Source organism: Ictidomys tridecemlineatus, chromosome 3 (genome assembly GCF_052094955.1).
Source record: "Ictidomys tridecemlineatus isolate mIctTri1 chromosome 3, mIctTri1.hap1, whole genome shotgun sequence".
NCBI classification, from domain to species: Eukaryota; Metazoa; Chordata; class Mammalia; order Rodentia; family Sciuridae; genus Ictidomys; species Ictidomys tridecemlineatus.
The window spans coordinates 75,454,981-75,471,397 of NC_135479.1; the positions used below are offsets into that span (position 1 = coordinate 75,454,981).

Below are 16,417 nucleotides of genomic sequence, written 5' to 3' on the forward strand. Positions count from 1 at the left end.
CAAGCAGGACAAAGTGCCCTGGCTTGTGGCCATTCCTCAGGTAGCAGTGGGGGTATAGGGCAGACCATCCTTTGATGGCCAGGGCAACACTGCTAGATCAAGAGCCAAGCACATTACAATGCTGCCTGTCAGTGAAGGCCTCAATGAGCATGGATTACCTTTATTACAAAATTCCATTAACAGCAGGGTCCAAGACAGCCATGGGGACTCGTAGCTCAGCCCCCACACCTGAGGGGCTCCTAGAACCCCTTCCCTGCCTCTCTGCAGTGGGAGTGGTGAGGTGCATATGAAGCCAGGGCACCGCCTCAAACCATTAGGCTGAGAACAGTGCCAGCCATTAAAAGGCTCCTGCCCTCAGGGACATCAAGTTCCATCTGGGCCCTCTCAGTTTGGCCTTGCTTGCCAGGCTTTTTACTGCTGTGCTGTGAGCCCATGGAATGAACTTTGCCTTGAAATGACTGCTAGAGAAAATAGGGCCACTGTGGCTGGGGCTCAAGCCAGGTCCCCAGGGGTTCTCCTTCCTAATGCCTGCCCACCAGACTGTGCATGCAGTTGTGAAGCTTTCAGAAGGTTGGCTGCTGGTAGTTGGGGAGTGCTGTGTCATCAGAGGGAGGATGTTTCTTCCTTTCTCCAGGAACAGGGGCTGGAGTTGAGCTCTCCATCATTTCCCCTGTGAGACCCCTGCCCCAGGTATGGGAAGGGGAAGGTGGTGTGCTTTGACTGTTCTGTATCACTCCTTCATATCTGCTTCAGCCACTGAAGGGGTTCCTAGGGCTCTAATGTAAGAGCTTTTCCAGATGGACTTGGTCCCCCATCCTTAAGGGACATTGGGACAGTAGGAGGTCCCAGGAAAGGCAGACACTAGCAGGTTTTGCTGGGGTCTGGGGCCTTGGGGACCCATGCTAGGCAGAGCAGGAGGAAATTAAGAGACTCTGATTTTTCTATGAATAGGGCCATTGTGGTTCAGGTAGGAACCACAAAGGAAGCTGTAGGACCAGGTACAATGCTTCCCACTAACACCTGGCAGTTCTCTGTATGGTAGCAAGGAGCAGAGCAAGCAGCAGGAGGGTCATGGCCTGAGTGGAGGGCACTGGGCAGCCTAGGTCATCATGAGACCTTCTGAGCCTGTGGAGCTAGCAGATTCAGAGCCAGCCAGGAACCGTAGGCCCATGGTATTGCTCAGATCGAAGTCCTCAGCTACAGCCAGCTGCACACGCCCGTTGAGTCCTCTCCTGCCAGGCTCCAGGAAGACCACATGCTTATGGACACTAGCCTTGCGGCTGGGTGCATCTGGTGGCGTGGCACTGAGCACTGAGGATTGTGCACTCAGCTCCTGGAGTGAACTGGGTGCCCGGGTCCAGTGGTGACTTCGACAGGCTTGGTGACAGCACCGGAAGCAACCATGGCAGGGTGGTGCAAACAAGTACAGCAGCACCAGTACCAGGCCCACTGCGCAGCCCAGTAGTGTGGTGAAGCCTGTGTTGAAAGCCTCAGGCTCCAGGTGTGGGAAGTGCACACTCACATTGTACTCAAATGTCTGGTTGTGGTGCAGGCGGGGCCCAGTGGCCAGGCACACGAAGACACCAGCATGCTGCTCCTGCACTTTGCCTATAGCTAAGCTGCCATCCGCCAGCACTGCAATGCTGCCATCTCGGGATCCTGGTGCTACAAGCAGTTCGTGCTTAGGTGAAACCCAGGCAATGTGCACAGCTGGGGCGCTGGTGTTGCAGTAAAGCCTCAGGGACCGACCCACCTGTGCGTGCAGCTGCTCTTCAGGCTGCTCTAGGCTGGTAGCTGGGGCAGCTGAGCAGTTCTCAAAGACACGGCTGTGCTCAAAGAAGCGCACGCGGGATGTGGGTACCTTAAAGGCCAGGCACGTGTACTCACGTGCAAAGTCTCGCACCGCACTTAGGCCCCGCTGGTGCCAGCGCTGCAGCAGGTGGTAGAGTCGGCAGTTGCAGGGCAACGGGTTATTATGCAAGTAGAGGCCATTCTTGAGGAAGACTGGCAGTGCGGCCAGCTCAGGGACAGAGACACGTCCCAGCCGGTTGGAGGAGAGGTCCAGGGTGCGCAGGTGGATCGCACCCAGACCGTGCAAGTGGTTGAAAGAGAAGGTCATGAGTTCGTTGCAGCCCAGATAGAGGCGGCTGAGTGCACTCAGGCTGTGGAAGGCATGCTCATCCAAGTGTGCCAGGCGGTTATTGAACAGAAACAGCATCTCCAGTGCCTCAAGTCCATCAAGGTCGTGAGGGCCAAGTGCCCGCAATGCATTAGATGATAGGTCAAGGAGTTTTAGGCTGCTGGCATTATTGAAGACTCCGTGACCCAATGCATCCAGTTCATTGTGGCCTAGGCGCAGGGCGTGCAGCCGGGAGAGAGGTGCCAGCCAACCGGGGCGCAGGCGCTGGAGTGCGTTGTGGCTCAGGTCGAGTTCAGCAGCAGCTGCAGGTAACGTGGCTGGCACGTCCTGCAACCCCAGGCCTGCGCAGATCAGCAGATCAGCAGCACAGACACATTTGCTGGGGCAGTTGTGGGGCACAGCGGGCAGAAAGCCCTCAGAGTCTCGGTTGCCTAACGTGGCGACCGGCAGCATGCACAGCAGGGCACCCAGCAGCCCTAGACAGGCCATGGCAGCAACCATCAAGAATGAGGGCAGCCTTGTGCGGGTCACAAATCCAGGACTCACCCACTCTTGTTCTGGCCCAACAAGCGTGGTGCCGGATGGTCCACGGCCGAGGAGGCTCAATGCTGGCTTTACTCAGCTCAGATGGACGCTGCAGTCAGCTCTGTCTCCCGTTGCTTTCTCCCAGGGCTTTCCTGGTCGACTTCTAAATAGTCGCTTAGAGAAGCCGGCCCAGGGGGCGGGGCATCGGGTTTCTATTGGCTCCCGCTGCAAGGGGCGGGGAAATCACATCCCCTGCCGCTTAAGAACCCCTACGGCCACCAGGGGGTGTACGAATTCACTTCCAATACCCAGCCTTCCCTTAGCCAACAAACCAGAAGAGTAAAAGGGGCAGCCAGGGGAGAATGGTAAACTGCTCCTAATGTTCTTTATTTGAAGGATTATTGTATCATGGGGCACGTGGACTTTAGGTGTTTTATGGTAGCCCACAAAACTGGTACCTGGGCTGCATGTGATTTCACTGAGACCCCCCAGGACTTAGAAGAAGGTTGCAGCTGGGAGGTGGAAATAAAGGCATTAATGCAATTAGGTTTGGACGGTCACACAACCCCAGGAGTCCCCCAGTGTTCCGATTACACTATATACCCTTCCCTACCTAGGACAGAGAGAGCTACATCAGTGCTTTTGGCTGACCCCTGCTTCCAGCTGCGATCCATATGCTATCTTTTGGGGCAGCCAGAGCCTCCAGCACCTGGCACTGTCCTGCCTGCCCCAGACCGGAAGCGCTTCTCCCTGCAGAGCTGTAAGTGGGCCAGGGGTGGTTAAGGGAAAAAAGATCTGGGACTCTCTGAAGTCAGGACCTCCAAGAACAGCAAATCTCCAGCCTGGGAATATTCAAAAGGCACCAGATTCTAGGCTACATCTGGCCTGACACACCTACCACTATCCCAGATACTGATTATATCAATGCTGAGGAGCTGGCACAAGTGGAACAGATGCTGACACATCTGACCTTTGCATCTGCCCAGGCAGCAGCTGCATCCCTGGTGAGTGGGACCACAGCACATCCCATGCTACTTGAATACATGTGTGCACACCAATATAAGCATAGCATATCCAACCACCCTTCACTTCCCTCCCTACAGCCCACCAGTGAGGAAGATCTCTGCCCAATCTGTTATGCCCACCCCATCTCTGCTGTGTTCCAGCCCTGTGGACACAAGTCCTGCAAGTAAGTGGGGCCCCATGGGCTTTGGGAAGGGGCAGTAGGAACATCCAAGACAGTCTTTATCCCCTCCCCTTTGCAGAGCCTGCATCAACCAGCACCTGATGAACAATAAGGATTGCTTCTTCTGCAAAGCCACCATCGTGTCTGTAGAGGACTGGGACAAGGCAGCTAATACAAGCACCACCTCCTCAGCTGCCTAGGCCTGCCAAACCTCCACCTGCAAACCCAGACCCAGGCAGAGACCTATTTATGAGCTTCCCTTGCCCTGTTCCCTATCACCCAAAACCACATCCAACCTCTTTGTCTATGTGTAGCCCCATTGGTAAGAGCCTGGCCGTGGCCCTAATAAGGTCTGGGCTTGACTTTCAATCAGGGCCACAGTAAACATTAAATTATTATTCCATACAGCCCTGGCCTGGCCCTTTTTAAGGGAATGGGGTTTGTAGGGTGTGGCCCAGCAGGGATTCTGCTACTTTATGTCCAAGTGAGAAGGCAGGTGTTCAGAAGCTTCATCCTCATCCAGTCCTCCCCAGACAAATAGCACCAAGTCCAGGGCCTTTTGTGTGTCAAGCCAGTGCTCCTCTTGCTGATGGGGAAATAGGGGTTCGGCCAGCCCCAGGCATCCCCTCACATAATGATACGAGGCTCTGGCACTGATTCACCAATAGACTTGTGGGGCAGCACACTGGCTCCGTTGAGGTAGAGCTCGTCGTTAACTATAACATCCTCGCCCAGCACAGTTACATTCTCCATACGCACCTGGGTGAGGGGGGATAAGACCTTGTCAGTGAGGCAGATGCATTTTCTGGCCCTCTCCCCATCTGGCCCAGCCCATTGGCTTACCCACTGGCCCACACGGCAGCGCCAGCCCACGATGCATGACTCAAGCCAGGAATGGGAACGTATGTGGGCATCCCGCAGCACTGTGCACCGCCGGATGCACACGCCATCCTCCACCACCACACCAGGACCCAGGCTCACATTGGGACCAATGCTGCAGTTCTGGCCAATACGGGCACTTGGATCCTGAGAGCAATGGGGAAAATACAGTTGGGCCATTTGTCCCCTATGGACTGAAGGGATTAATGACGGTCTGGACAAAGGCCTCACCACAAGAACATTGCCCACAATGCCAGGGCCTGAGCATAATCGCTCAGGTTGCTTCTGCCTCAGTGACTGAAGGAAGAGACACATGCCAGTGAGGAAATCCTTGGGCTGACCGATATCCATCCAGAAGCCTGTAGGGAGGGATGCATCAGGGGCTCAGCCCAGCCACAGACCACCCCCACCCATGACCTCTCTGCCTCACCCTGCAGCTCCATGGCATATAGCTGCCCCTCCTTGGCCATAATGGGGAAGACCTCCTTTTCAATGGACGTAGGCTGCAGCTGTGGGAGTGGGCAGCTTGTAAGCAGGGTCATGGTAGTAATGGCCTGTCCCACCCTAGCCCACCCAGCAGCTGTCTTCTACACACCTGGATGCGTTGCAGCACTGCAGGGCTCAGGATGTACATGCCTGCGTTGATCTTATTGGACACAAATACCTGTGGCTTCTCCACAAACCGGTGAATGCGGCCCGTGTCAGCCTCACATACCACCACACCGTACTTAGAAGGCTCCTCCACCTTGGTCACCTGAATACAGGGGGACTTAGGCCTAGTCCAGTGTTCCTAAACCTTTACACATATGCTGTCCCAAGTTTCAGGGATTCTGTCCCAAATACTTAGAAGATACTGCTTAGCTGTGCTCTTATAAGGATAAAGATCAAAGGGGGAGGGGCAAGGGAAGCTGGGCTGGGATGTTGCAGGGAATGTCAAAGGAGAAGGAAGACCTGGTCTCTTACCAGGATGGAGCCCTCCTGACCATGGTGCTGATGGAATTGCACCATGGCTTGGAAGGGGAAATCACAGATCACGTCGCTGTTGAGGACGAAGAAAGGGTCTGCAGTCTCAGAGAGCAGGTCACGGGCCAATGCCAGGGGCCCAGCTGGGAGAAGGGAGCAGATCACGGCCTTGCTGGGGATCTGAATTCCTGAATTCAGGCTCAGCAGGTACCACCCTCTTCTGGATGCAAACCCTCCCCAAGGAACCTTCTTGTATCCACTGACCTGTCCCCAAAGGCTCCTCTTCATGAGACATGGAGATTCGGATTCCCAGCTGGAAAGGAGAAGTCACCTCGTCAGGTTCTCCCTCCAGAGCAGGAAGGTGGACCAACGGAACCGGCTACGAGTCCGTGCCTCACCCTCTGCTCCTGTGTCTTCATTTCTTTCTCCAGCACCTGCGACATGTAGCTCACAGCCAGGATCACGTGATCCACACCTGCCTGTCGGACAGGATAAAGCCAGCGAACAGGCGGGCTCAGCCGGTAGGTACGGGCACCCCTGACCTTCAGTCGCTAGACGTCCCTCGTCCGCCCAGGACAGACCCCGGGCCTTACCGCAGCAAGGGCCTCCACTTGATGCAGCAGTATGGGCTTATTGCAGAAGTCTACCAGCGGCTTCGGAGTACTCAGCGTTAGTGGCCTCAGCCGCGTTCCATAGCCGCCTACCAAGATCAGTGCCTTCATCTCGCCTGTGGGCGACGGGAGTCAATCCTAGGCTCCAAGGTGCCTGCACCCCGCCTGGCCAGAACTACACCCGCTGTGTCCTGCCCCACGCCCTTCACCAGTCAGACTGACCAACTCTGGTTTCAATTTGTTCGCCTGGCCTAACCTAACGCCGGCACCCGGCCGCAAGAACACACGTTACCTAGCGGGCGGTGGGCGGCTGGCAGAGTACTCGGACCGCACTAGGCGCGGGCAATGACGTGACCCCAGCGGGCCAATCAGCTGCTGTCTACGTGGCACGGCCGCCAGCGTCAGAGCGCTGGGCGCGGCACTACCAAAGACGTAACCAATGAGAGCCTGAGTGCGCCAGGCTGCTATGGGGACCCGAAAGAGCCTCGCGGGTCACCTGTCTATTGGCGGAACCGAATGCGGAACTGGCGCCAAGGGCGAGGCCTCACTCCCTACGGGAGCTAGATTGGCTGCAGGGTAGACGCTTGTGGCCAAGCTTTGCTGTCCAGGGCCCCGCCCCCTGCGCTCCGACCCTGGGAGGAGGAGTGGATGACGCGGTTGGAAGTCGTAGGCGGTGCTGGGCTGGGTGGATTCACCCTGGAGCTGCTAAGTTTTCAGAAAGATACGGACAAGCTACAATTTCTAGCGGCTTTATTTTGACATATACGACCTCAGACACAAGCGGGGTGGGCAGCGCTGGGTGTACAGAAAGGGGCGGGCTCGGCCCGGGCACCCCTCCCTTACACGCAAGGTCCAAGGAAATGCAACTGCGCGAGTCGAGGCCGGAGTCACCTGTAGTATCCAGGCGCAGGCCTCGGGTGGCGTGGACAGGTTTAGCTTCCAGGAAAAAGAAGAGCTGAGAGTGATTCCCAGAATGCGAGGTCTTACATGTCCCCGAGGAGCAAAGGAACCACGTCCTTCCCGGGGGTCGCCATTTTCTTCATTAAAATATTTTTTTAAACCGGCACAAACATAACCAAATTGTACAGCTGTAAAGTTAAAAGCAGTCTGCATCTAGGGAACGTGCACATGGCCAGGTGAGTAGCAGCTACTAGACTAACCCAGGCCTCTGGCCCTTGGTGGGAATCCCCATACCCATTGCACAGACCCAGAAAAGAGAGGGTGGGGTTCCTGGCAAGTTGCTACATTGGTCCCCTTCCTTTTTAAGCACCACCAGTCCCTTTCCACCCCAACCCTGGAGGCGGGGTCTGGCGTTGGCCCAGCCCAGCGAAAATAACAGAGAAGGGTGACCTGAGCACCCCAACCCATGATCCCCAGTTGCACTTTGGTCCTGATTTGGGGATGGGAAGGCAGGGCCTGGCAGCATTAGGACTCTCTAGCCTGGGCCAGGCAGAAGGAGCAGTGGCAGAAAATGTGCACGCACAAGCTTGCCACCACCCATCAAATAATGATTGGGTTTCCAGGTACCAAAAGTGCTGATAAGAAAGGCCCTGCCTTGGGGGAGAAGCAGCAAATTCCAGCCCTTCCACTATTTCTAGTGCCAGGAAAACACAATAAACGAGTACAGCCTCCTGTGCTGAGTAGTACCAGAACAGGGTGGCATCTCATGTCCCCAGGCAGTGGCCCCAAATCCTTCTTCTTATCCTCCCCACTGCCAGGGAATATCAGCTACGCTAACAATGACCTTTCCCTCTGGCTGAAACCACAGAATGGTACAGGAGAGACGGTGGTTATTACCAGAAACAGGCAAATTTGTGCCTCCCAGCCCCAAGGAATGGGAACCTGCCCACCTGGTACCAGGGTTGAAGGGCTTAGAGAGGTAGGATCCATCAAGGACCCCATTTCAGAGACTTCATCTCTAAAGGCCAGGAATCAGGTCATCAGTTACCAAGGCTTCTCACAAACACAGGCCAGCAGGCTTACCTTTAATGCCCAAAACAGGGACATGTCAAAAGAGACAATGACAGTGGCCCTAAGCTTATAGGAAAGGATGCTAACCTTGGCAATGACTGAGTGTGGTGCCTGTCACCTGCTGGCCACCTTGTGTTAGAGGAAGCAAAACTACATGCTGTTAAAAGGTGGCAGCAAGAATGATTAAAACTATGTGAAAGGGCTACCCCTTGAGTGTTGAGGGCCACACTCCAGGCCCATAGGAAGGGTGCCAGGCCAGCAGGGAAATAACCCTAAAATTCATTCTGGAACCAGGTTTAAAAAAAAAAAAAAAAAAAGCAGCACCTGCTGAGGAAGGGCAAAGGGGCAAAAGCTCACCTCAGAAATGAAAGACTATTTTGCTGAGGAAAGTATGAAGGAAATCAATATACTAACAAACAAGGCAACACCCCAAAGGAAGGCTCCCCACAGTATAGGGGCTGGCAGGTGGACAAATGGACAAACTGATGGACCCCAGGATTATTCAGACGAAGCATTCGATAGCATAATCTGGGCACCTGCATGCACCCAGGGCCCAATGTCTCTAAGAGCAGACAAGCTTAAAATTCTCCCTCACAATGTGCTGCCTCCTTGAGCTTTGCCTGGGGAAGTGAGAGACCCTGAGCAGACCACAGCCCTTGAGTCCTGGGAGGAGCAGCCCATCCAGAGGCAGCACAGCTGCCCAAACTAGAAGAGGAAGACTCCCACCCACAGTACAAGAACTGCAAATACTGTATGGTCCAGGGCCCCTACAGGCCCCATGGCCTACCAGAACACACTCTTCTCAGCAAACAGAGTGGTGCCCTTCAGTGGGACAGAAGGGGTTGGCCTCCTCAGGCAAGGGGATCTTGTTGAGAGAGGCTGGTTGGGGTTTTGGATAGAGGAGCAGGTTTATGTGCCAGGTCCATGGAGAAACCAGGCCTGCCTGCTGCCATAAACTGGCTTCAGCTCAGCTTCATGAATGTAGCCCCATGCCAAAATCAGACCCAAGAAACATGGGTCCAGCTGTGTACAGTCAGCTTTCTGATGACAAGGGCATCTGTTCAAGAGCTGGCTGACACCCACAGCACAAAACTGAAAAGCTCCCAAGAGATAGGGATTAATCCCCTCTTATATTGGGGGAACAAAGGATGAGTGGGCATGGAGGGGCCCTGTACCAGTCCAGGGCTTCATTACACAATCAGCAGGACCCTGCAGACACAGACCCTAAAGACCTAGGTAAGAGAAACCAAAGTCCAAGGGCATCTTGTCTCTGCTGCCAAGCCCACCAGGGGCACCTCTTCCTTCCTAAGTCAACCTGGACACAGCAGTCACAGCCACAGAGCTACGGAGCCTGGCCAAGAGGACGCATGTTCTGCCCTCCTTCACTTTATATATATGGATTCCAGGCTACAGCTAAAAACATTTCTTTTAGTTTACACCAAAGAGAAATATAACCCTTTAAAAGCAAGTCTGTGTGTCCTCACGGCAAGTTCAGAGCAATGGTCCCTGCCTGCGGGTGGAGAGGAAGAGGTCCCGGGGGGGCCCATAATTGGGCCTACTGGTTTTCGTCCCGCATCTGTTCCATGATGCTGATGAGATTCTCCAGGCCAAACACATAGCCTCTGTCTGGCCCATCATGCACAGTGGGGTCATCCCGGAAGCCTTTGAATGTGCTATGTGCAAAGTCAATCATTCGGACATCCACCTTAGGTGGAGAGGAGGGGCCTGCCTCAGAGTTGGTGCTGCTGGGGCTGGTACTGGGGCTACAGGGTGGTGCCACTTCAGGGAGCCCCATGTCCAGGTGCTTAAGACGCAGCTCAGATCGGCACTCCTTGCCATCATAGATGACAAGCAGAGAACTGGAGTAGAAGCGGTAGGACGCCTGCCGCTCCAGCACAGCTTTGAGGCCCCGCAGTTTGCTCAGAATAGGCTCAAAGAGGTCACGTCGCAGGTCCAGGCCATTGTGCAGGTACTGATAGAGAGCATTGCGGAAGCCTTCAATGGAGAGCCCACGGCCATAGTACTTGTTCCTGCAGAGGTAATGCCCTGTGTCCAGCTGGTACACCTGAAACCCCAGGAGACAGGGTGAACACCAGGTAAGTCTGATGACCTTGTGGTACCCCGGGCAAGCACCATCTGGAAAGCACTCTATAACCAACCTGTACTTTATTGCTCTTCCAACTGGAAGGAGGCAGGCCACATTCTCGCTAGGTTTTGCCATCATAAGAGCTATGAAAGGCAATTAATGGGCCTATGGTCACCTTTAGAGCCCTCCTCCAAGCTGCTCTGGGCCCCCACTAGACTTTAACTAGGAACATACTGCTTAGTTGAACATACTGCTATTAGACAAGGGTCTTACTTGCCCTACTGTGGAGGGAGCAGACTCTCATAGCAGCACTGAAACCTGGAACCCAAATCCAGGTCAATAGTTGGGACAGGAGGTCTCAGGGAAGGGGAGAAATGTCTCCTGGGAGGACATTTGGTACTGTCCTCTGTACTGTCTTCTAGGTATGGGCACAACCTAGAATATGCAAGTACAGCACTGAGGCTCTCACTAGTGGTGACTCACCTGCATGCCACAGACCCTAACCCCCAGTGTAGCAGATGTGCTCTGCTCACACTTCCTCATCTGCCGGGCCGCCTTCTCAGCTGATGCATCATCCCCATGCTGCCGGGTGCCCATCTTCAAGTCCAGAACACAGGGATACTTGAAGTGGTGTACCACGTTCTCAAGCAGGAGAAATTCTGGTCCAAGGTCAAGAATGACAACCACACTCACCATCTGGTCCATCCAGGACAGCACAAGAAAGGTTTTTTTATAAAAAAGAGCATTCTGGTCTAATGCAAAATGTGTTCACTTCACAAACTCTCAAATGTGGGTTTCACACCTCTCAAATGTGGGTTTTACACCTCTAGCTTGTAACTATTATTTTTCAGTCTTGGGAATTGACTTAGGGGTGCCCTACTATGGAGTTATATCCTGATTTATTTATTTATTGAGACAAGGGTATAACTTGTTGAAGTTGACCTTAAACTTGTGATCCTCCTACCTCAGTCTTCCAAATAGTTGGGATTACAAGTGTGTGTCACTGTGCCCAGCTTACTTCTTTTTGCAACTGTGTAGAGGGATTGAACTCAGGGGCACTTGAGCACTGAGCCACATCACCAGTCCTATTTTTTGGGTCTCCTGAGTTGTTTAGCGCCTCACTTTTTGCTGAGGCTGGATTTGAATTTGAGATCCTCCTGTCTCAGCCTCCTGAGCCGCTGGGATTACAGGTGTGCACCACCACACCCACACTAGCTTATTTCTTAACAACAACAAAAAATTTTCAGGCATGGTGGCACAAGCTTGTAATCCCAGCTGCTTGAGAGGCTGAGGCAGGAGGATCACAAGTTCAAAGCCGGCCTCAGCAAAAGTGAGGTGCTAAGCAACTCAGTGAGACTCCATCTCTGAATAAAATACAAAATAGGGCTGGGGATATGGCTCAGTGGTCAGGTGCCCCTGAGTTCAACCCCCAGTACAAAAAAAAAAAAATTGGTAAAATGTATTAAATAAAATTACTATTTATAACCACTTTTTTTTAAGTGTATCATTTCAGTGGCATTAAGTATATTTACACTGTTGTGCATCCATCACCATTATCTACTTCCAGAAATTTCTTCATCTATTCAAAGTAAAATCCTGTCCCCTTTAAATACTAACTCCCTATTCTCTCTTCTCCTAACTCCTGGGAAACTTTTCTTCTACCTCTGTATCTAGGAATTTATCAATTCCAGTTGTCTCAAACTAGTGGAATCTTACAGTATCTATCCTTTTGTTCCTAGCTTATTTCACTTTACAAAATGTTTTCAAGGTTCATCCATGTCACAGCAATATTAGAATTTCATCCCTTTTTGTGGTTATATAATTTTCCATTATAGGTATATACCATCCCCACTGATGTGTTGTTTTGCTTTTTACAAACAATAAACTAAAGATATAGCAGATCTGGACACATTCTTGACACCATCAATAAACCATGTCCTACTCAAGGCAGCACCTCAGCCAGTCCTAAGAAATAAGGAAGATACGTTTGTAGCATTACTATAAAAATGTGGAGATGAGATTCTATTGCCCTTTAGAATTCTAAGATAAATGCTGAATAAATTTTTCTATCTGGGGGCTGGAGATGTAGCTCCATGGTAGAGTGCTTACCAAGCATGTGCAAAGTCCTTGGTTCAATCCCCAGTACCAAAAGAAAAAAAAAATCTACCTTGTCATTTTTTCACTAAATTCTAAAATAGTGAAGTACAAATTTAAACATATCTCACAATAGTCTGTTCTAGACTGCCAAGTTTTAAGTTTCAATCTTATCATGTAGATAAGAAAAGGCAGAAAAAACACCATGTTAATGAAAGTAAAAGAAGGAAGAAGAGGAGTCTAAAAACAAAGATGAGAACAAAGAGAAGCCCCTGGACAGGGGACCTCAGGAATGGTCTGGAGGGGCCCTGACATGGGCCCTACAGTCCCAGAAGACACTGGTGAAGGAGGGGTGTCAAGGATACTGTAGAGCTTTCGGTCCTTGGATTCAGAGCGCATGCGGCTCAGCTGCTGCTTGTGACAACGCAGACTCCAGGGGTTGTGGCTGATCTTCTCAGAACTCAGACCACTATTGCCATCTAGCATCTGGAAAGGGACGTCTGAGTGGCTGTGTAGTTCTACCTTCGGACTCTTTGCCTCCTGGGAACTAAAAAACAAAACAAAACAAAACGAAAACAAAAAAACAAACAAACAAACAAAAAAAAAACACCCAAAAAACAAAAAACACACACATACACATCACTATGGGACTCAGGCAAGTTATCTTTGAGGTCACAAGGTAGAGAAGAATTGTATCAGGCCTAACCTACCATCCACAGACCCTGCTAACAGATGGCAGGGGGTTTCAGATATGTGTGGCAATAAAAGTGAGTAAATAATATGAGTACTACTCTTCCTTATATCTCTCAAAAATAATTATTCATGTCAAATTATGTCATGAAGATACTATTTCAAATCCACTAGGATAGGATACTATAATCAGAAGAAAAAATTTGAACAAGAGCTAATCAAGATGTGATGAAATTAAAACCCTATACATTGCAGGTACAAATGTATATGCAGCCAATGTGAAAAACAGTGGTGGTTCCTCAAAAGGTTAAACATAAGTGGTGCATGCCTATAGTCCCAGTTACTCAGGAAGCTGAGGCAGGAGGATCACTTGAGCTCAGGAGTTTGAGACCAACCTGGGCATCAGAGCAAACACCATTTCAAAAAAAAACAAAAACAACAACAACAACAAAACACACACACACACACACACACCCAAAAAATTGAACATAGGACTACATGACTAGATATATACCCAATTTTTTGCCAAGATATATACCCAAAAGAATTGAAAACATGGATTCAAACAGATACTTTATACCAATGTCCATAGAAGTATTAATCACAAAAAAATTTAAAAACATAGAAATAACTCACCAGTATCCATCAACAGATGAGCAGCTAAACAAAATTGCACATATATACAATGGAATATTATTCAGCTATAAAAAGGATTGAAATTATGATACATGCTAGATCATGGATAAACTTGAAAACATTTTGCTAACTGAAATAAGACAGACACAAAAGGACAGATATCGTTTGATTCCACTTACATGAGGTAACTGCAAATTCATAAAAACACAAAGTTGAATAATAGTTTCTAAGGGTTAGGGAAGGAGGAATGAGAAGTCAGTTGCACAACACTGTGAATGTACTTAATGCCACTGAATTGTATACTCAAAAAGGTTAAAATGTTCATTTTATGACAATAAAAAATTAACACAGTCAGGTATGGTAGTGCATGCCTAGAATGCTAGCTATTCAGGAGCTGAGGCAGGAAATTGCAAGTTTAAGGTCAGCCTGGGCAACTTAGCAAGACTCTATCTCAAAAACTAAAAGTAAAATAAAAGGGATGCAGTTACAGGTCAGTGGTAGAGCATTTACCCAGCATGCATAAGGCCCTGGGTTCAATCCCCAGTACACACACACACACACACCCCAAACAAAAACAAAAACAAAACAAAAAAAAAACAAAACAAAAAAAGAGAGAGAAAAAGAAAGAAAACGTGATGAGGGTGCAGTTTCACACTAAGCAAACAGGGTGGACCACGGGCTGCCACTTTCATGGATGTGAATAACTGTCCTGCCTTGGTCCAGAACATCTAGAAAAGCTTCCTATAATGGGATTTTAAAAAGCATATGCTGGCATTGTGCTTATGAATGATTGTCTATCTCTTCATGAGTCCTGGTAGCAGCACAGTGGTACATGCCTTTAATCCCAGTAGCTGGGAGAACTGAGGCAACATCACAAATTCGAGCCTGTCCTGGACAACTTAGTGAGACCCTATCTTAAAATAAAAACTTAAAAACAAGGTTGGGTTTGTAGCTCAATAGTAGAATGCTTGTGGAGCAAGCATCAGGCCTGGGTAGGATCCCTAGTACCACCCCCAACCCAAAAAAAAAAAAAAAAAAAAAAAAAGAGGAGGAGGTGGAGGAGGAAAACATCATCATAGGGAAAAAACAAACAAACAAAACAAAACAAAACAAAACAAAAAAGCAAGATATATTCTACCAGGAACAGGCCAGCAGGTGCCAAAGGTACCTGTGTTTCTCAGGGTAAGGTTTGTGCCTGTGGAAAGCATCAAGCCTACAGAGAATTTTATTTCTAAAATAAATCAAACCACAAAAGTATTTTGGCAAGAAGGGACACCAATTGATGAAATTATACCACAATTTTATTATGTTCCAACATAAAAATCTTTGCTTTAAGTAAATGGCAGTACTGTTTTTCACACTGACAAGCCCAGAAAAACAAACCACTGGTAAAGCAATATGGCCTGGAAATTGGAGAGCAAGTCTGCAGCTTAGAAAAGAAGTGGAGCACAGCAGCAATTTCAAATGCCAGTCTCCTCTTCAGAACTTCTGGCCTTTTCTCTCACTGGGCAAGGAGTTATACAGACTTAAGCTGACCAAAAGGATTACTGTATGCTGGAAATGTTGACCTTCTTCCCAGGGTCAAGAATTTGGGAAAGCTCTGCAACATTGGTTAAGAGACCCTAGTTCCTTTAACTGGAACTAGAGGAACCCATCTAGGCCTGACAAAACCCTCTACCTGTCAAAACCCTCATTTTCTGCTGCAGAGAGCACTGTTGAGGCCATTTACAGACACTTTTTTGTGTGTGTGATTCCCTTTAGGAAACCACCAGGGTAACTTACTTGTCATATAAGTCCAATCAAATTTAGTGTCTGAGCAGGGCCTCTGTGGCATCTGGCATCACCCTTAGAGATGCAGCCCTAGCTCTGGTGAGGAAACAAGTTTCACCCCTGGAGTGACTGAGTGTCCACTAATAGGCCAAAACAAAAGTATGATCACTGCAGGTAGAGCTGTCACTTTCAGAGTAGGGCCTTGTTCCTGAACATGAACATAACTCAATGTGAGACTATATTCACTGGCTTTTTACCAGATGACTCATGAAGTAAATTCTGTATTTTAAGAGGACAGGCGTGGTGGTGCACGCCTATAATCCCAGCGACTTAGGAGGCTGAGACAAAAAAAATCCTAAATTCAAAGCCAGCCTCAGCAACTTCGAGACGCTAAGCAACTCAGTGAGCCCCCGTCTCTAAATAAAATACAAAATAGGGTTGGGGATGGGGCTCAGTGGTCGGGAATTCAATCCCCAGCACCAAAAAAAAAAAAAGAAAAAAGAAAGCCCACTCTGGGCTGGGGTCATAGCTTAGTGGTAGAGTACTTGCCTAGAATGTGTGAGGCACTGGGTTTGATTATCAGCACCACATATAAACAAACAAAGGTCCATTGAAAACTAAATATATTAAAAAAAAAAACAAAACGCAAGCCCACTCTAAAGAACTTCTGGGAGAGAAACACCCATTGCCAGCTACAGACTTGGGGAACATTCCTTGTCATTGAGCAAATTATGTCCCAATTATCTAGTTAAGATGAAGTTCCTTAGGGAATGAAAGGAACACAGAAGTGCTTCCACAGGACAGAGTTAATCTGTCCACAGAATGTTCAACATATGGAGACAATGCTTACTTAAGAAGTGGATATG

General features: G+C 49.7%; 4 protein-coding genes across 22 annotated transcripts in view; 1 reads left to right on the plus strand and 3 right to left on the minus strand.

The window, feature by feature from the left end:
• Rnf123 (ring finger protein 123) overlaps positions 1-4,258 on the plus strand; it is a 29,173-nt gene extending 24,915 nt beyond the window's left edge. For all 9 annotated transcript variants that reach the window (XM_078043187.1, XM_021727478.2, XM_040269714.1 and 6 more), the window contains 4 exons: positions 3,283-3,425; positions 3,575-3,669; positions 3,769-3,854; positions 3,931-4,258. In XM_078043187.1, the coding sequence (XP_077899313.1) occupies positions 3,283-3,425; positions 3,575-3,669; positions 3,769-3,854; positions 3,931-4,051 (445 nt within the window). In that variant the 3' untranslated portion in view covers positions 4,052-4,258. The remainder of the gene's footprint in view (positions 1-3,282; positions 3,426-3,574; positions 3,670-3,768; positions 3,855-3,930) is intronic.
• On the minus strand, positions 127-2,880 carry Amigo3 (adhesion molecule with Ig like domain 3). The gene has a single exon (XM_005326930.5). It carries the CDS (start codon positions 2,639-2,641, stop codon positions 1,100-1,102), a length of 1,542 nt encoding a protein of 513 aa, XP_005326987.1. The 5' UTR covers positions 2,642-2,880; the 3' UTR covers positions 127-1,099.
• Gmppb (GDP-mannose pyrophosphorylase B) lies at positions 3,026-6,751 on the minus strand. 3 transcript variants are annotated; one of them, XM_013359393.4, is made up of 9 exons: positions 6,597-6,751; positions 6,287-6,420; positions 6,092-6,172; positions 5,958-6,006; positions 5,694-5,836; positions 5,326-5,484; positions 5,161-5,239; positions 4,962-5,089; positions 3,026-4,877 (listed from the first exon to the last, which is right to left on the minus strand). In XM_013359393.4, exons 2-9 carry the CDS (start codon positions 6,413-6,415, stop codon positions 4,479-4,481), a joined length of 1,167 nt encoding a protein of 388 aa, XP_013214847.1. In that variant the 5' UTR covers positions 6,416-6,420; positions 6,597-6,751; the 3' UTR covers positions 3,026-4,478. The 3 variants fall into 3 exon arrangements, with proteins under 3 accessions (XP_013214847.1, XP_040125659.1, XP_005326986.1); XM_040269725.2 differs by having other exon boundaries at positions 6,527-6,673; XM_005326929.5 differs by having other exon boundaries at positions 3,026-4,610; positions 4,695-4,877; positions 6,287-6,654.
• Positions 6,752-7,037: 286 nt separating this feature from the next.
• The window catches only part of Ip6k1 (inositol hexakisphosphate kinase 1), a 58,005-nt gene continuing 48,625 nt past the window's right edge, over positions 7,038-16,417 (minus strand). For 6 of the 9 annotated variants that reach the window (XM_040269721.2, XM_021727483.3, XM_078043193.1 and 3 more), the window contains 4 exons: positions 13,782-13,805; positions 12,821-13,002; positions 10,845-11,020; positions 7,038-10,340 (listed from right to left, as the gene is read on the minus strand). In XM_040269721.2, the coding sequence (XP_040125655.1) occupies positions 9,831-10,340; positions 10,845-11,020; positions 12,821-13,002; positions 13,782-13,805 (892 nt within the window). In that variant the 3' untranslated portion in view covers positions 7,038-9,830. Of the gene's footprint in view, positions 10,341-10,844; positions 11,021-12,820; positions 13,541-13,781; positions 13,806-16,417 lie in introns of those variants that run through there. The other 3 variants (XM_078043198.1, XM_078043197.1, XM_078043199.1) reach the window with 3 other exon arrangements.

Coding starts and splice junctions, on each gene's coding strand:
- Amigo3 (XM_005326930.5), bottom strand. CDS start 2,641: ATGGTTGCTGCCATGGCCTGTCTAGGGCTGCTGGGTGCCCTGCTGTGC.
- Gmppb (XM_013359393.4), bottom strand. CDS start 6,415: ATGAAGGCACTGATCTTGGTAGGCGGCTATGGAACGCGGCTGAGGCCA. Junction 6,173..6,286: donor AAGTGGAGGCCCTTGCTGCG/GTAAGGCCCGGG, acceptor CCTGTCCGACAG/GCAGGTGTGGATCACGTGAT. Junction 5,240..5,325: donor CAGTGCTGCAACGCATCCAG/GTGTGTAGAAGA, acceptor CCACTCCCACAG/CTGCAGCCTACGTCCATTGA.